Raw genomic sequence first — 2,706 nt, 5'->3', positions numbered from 1 at the left:
AAAAAAACTTATCGTGATGCAGTTTTAGACTCAATGTGTGATAAAATTTTTCTTAGATCTTATTAAAGGGTTTTGATTAGATGGGTATAAGTTGACTAGAATTTAAAATAACTAAGGGGAAAAGAAATTTAATGAAAATAAAACTACAGTAGGAGTTGAACGGATTGAAAACAGCCAGGATTTAGCGTGTGCAAAAACTTAAATTAAATAATATTATTTTGAATTAAAACTGATTATAAATTTATCTTAATTTAAATCCGCAAAAATTTAAACAAAGTATTGAAAGTTTTCGACTAATTTGCTATTGGTGTAAAAAAAATGTAGTGTTATGTTAAAGTTATTTATCTATTTTTATAATAAAACTGTACCATATAAAATATTGAATGTACTCATAATTTTAAAAAGCTAAACCCATGCTTTATTTATAATTATATATAGTTATTATGTTTATTTTTAAGTTGCTTAAGAAAATTCATTTTTTTATTAGGATTTTTAAATCAATATTTTGTATCCCAGTTTTGTTTCAAATTTATTCAGTGTTTTCAAGTTTAATAACATAAAATAGTAATTATAAGTTAAAATTAGTAACTTGTTACGCAGATATCTCACAATAAACACTTTACAAGTTTAAGTTTTAGACAAAACTTGTATAAAAGTTTCTTTTTACAAATATTAAAAAAACTAATTTAAAACAGCTAATACAATTTTTAAATTTCATCATTAGAAAAGAAACAATCTTACATTTATTAAATTTGGTACTGTTTTTATTGTTATGATGGTTTATGCATTACAGCATTTTAATACCTGAAAATGTTATTCAATACAAAATATCAATATACTAAATTAACTATCATGTGAAGAAGATTATAAATCTCTTTCTTAATGATGCATTTAACATCTTTAAAATTTATACATTATAAAAAATATTTTAATTTAATCAGCAGGTGTGATACAAGACCAAAACGAAATACCTTTTATATTGAAGTTAAACAAACTTTTAATTGATAAAAGGGTAGAAGCAAAGCTGTGTGGAATGATGAAAGACAGTTTAAATATAAAGAATGTGCTTATCAATTACCATTTGACAAACATTTTTAACTTGCCAAGTCTTCATCAGTCAGCACTAAGTTTAATAGAACGATGCTTTACAATGGTGACTGCAAATCCGATTTTCTTAGAGTTAGACTTTATGAACATATACGAAATAGTTGCAAGTTCTGGACTTCACGTTACGTCGGAACTTGAAGTATTTAATGCTGCTGATGGATGGATACGTCACAATGTTAAAGAACGTAGCAAATTCGCAAAACGCTTGTTGCTAAAAGTTCGTCTCAATTTGCTACCAGCAGACGCTTTGAAGCATTTTTTTGAAAAGTCTTCTTTTTCTAAAATTAATGAATGCAACCCAGTAATGAACGAAGTTTTGAAAAACGAAGGTGATCTCTTGCGTACTACGTCTGAGAAAAAATTGAAAAGTCGATGTTGCGATCAAAACTTGTTCAACATACTGATCATAGGCGGCTACGATTACACTTCAGGCAGCGCTTTTCAAAACGTCAAGCTGTTTGGCGCGAGCGATTTCGGCTGCGTTAAAGTCCTCCCCAAGGTGAAGAACCGAAGGCGTCCCACAGCGGTTTGTTTGAGAGGCGAAGTCTACTTGTTCGGCGGTTACTTCAACGGCGCGTGGGTGAGAAGTGTTGAAAAGTATTCACCATCCGCCACCGTGTGGGAGGAAGTGGGTGAAGTGATCGACGAACGCAAGCTGTACTGCGCATGCGCGTACACGGACAAAATATTCGTCATCGGAGGCGATATGACGTCATCTTGTTTGCGGTTAGACGGTTGCAAGTGGAAAGAAGTTTCGGGGATGCGCAGTCCGAGAGCGAATGCGGCTTGCGCGGTGTACGAAGAAAGAGTCGTGGTGTCAGGTGGAAGGAACGATGCGGAGGGTTGGCTAAGCACAGTGGAGTCGTACGACCCGTTCGCTGATGCGTGGACGCCGATGCCGAGCACGGTGGGGAGGGTGATTGAACACAGTTTGGTCGTGGTCAGCAGAAAGTTGTTCGTCGTTGGGAGAGGTCCGAGTTGTTGCGAGGTGTTCGACAGCTCTTGTAACAGATTTGTTGCTTTGAATAACCGTGAGATATACTACAATAAAGCTTTGTCGATTGGCAGGAAAATTTTCTGTGTTCAAAAGGAAAATTCGTTCATGGCGGTTTATGACGTTGATAAAGGTGAATTTTCAAAAGAGCCTTTTGAGGTGACCAAAAGTCTTTGTGACTTTTGTTGTGTGAAATTACCATTATGCTAGTATAGTTTTTTATGGTTTTTTTTTTTGCAAGTAAGGTAATTTAGTCGTTTTAAATATAAAGAAAAGCTAAGATTCATTCCTAATTTTATTTACTGAGGACAAAAATAAAATCACTCAAAATGTTCATTCCTGAGACCTGGTGCACAAAAAAACCTTTAATTAGTTACACCGCTTGGATACCTTTATATGTCTTGTCAGTCTCTACTTTATAAAAAAAAGCTTTTTATATAAAAGTGTTAAACTACTAACATTCTATTTGAATTAACCAGCTTTTCCAAAATTTGTTTTCATAAACGCCCGTTAGCTGAATTTCAAAGCTAATCGACGCCATTTTCAAAATCTCTTTACTTTACTTGTTATTTACATTTCACTGCTTTACTAATTAATACACTTAG

The 2,706-nt window shown here is 33.3% G+C and overlaps 1 protein-coding gene across 1 annotated transcript; it reads left to right on the top strand.

Annotated features, from left to right (window-relative positions):
* Positions 1-1,150: 1,150 nt before the first annotated feature.
* Positions 1,151-2,234, top strand: LOC145849059 (kelch-like protein 35; the record flags this gene model as incomplete). Its single annotated transcript, XM_082954147.1, has 1 exon — positions 1,151-2,234. A coding segment is annotated over exon 1 (1,084 nt), but the record flags the coding sequence as incomplete, so codon positions are not given.
* Between the last annotated feature and the right edge of the window lie 472 nt (positions 2,235-2,706).

This window comes from Thalia democratica, unplaced genomic scaffold, assembly GCF_965202585.1.
Source record: "Thalia democratica unplaced genomic scaffold, ktThaDemo2.hap1.1 HAP1_SCAFFOLD_2000, whole genome shotgun sequence".
Classification (NCBI taxonomy): domain Eukaryota; kingdom Metazoa; phylum Chordata; class Thaliacea; order Salpida; family Salpidae; genus Thalia; species Thalia democratica.
The sequence above is the reverse complement of the archived record's forward strand: the minus strand, read 5'-3'. Positions and strand labels throughout refer to the sequence as shown.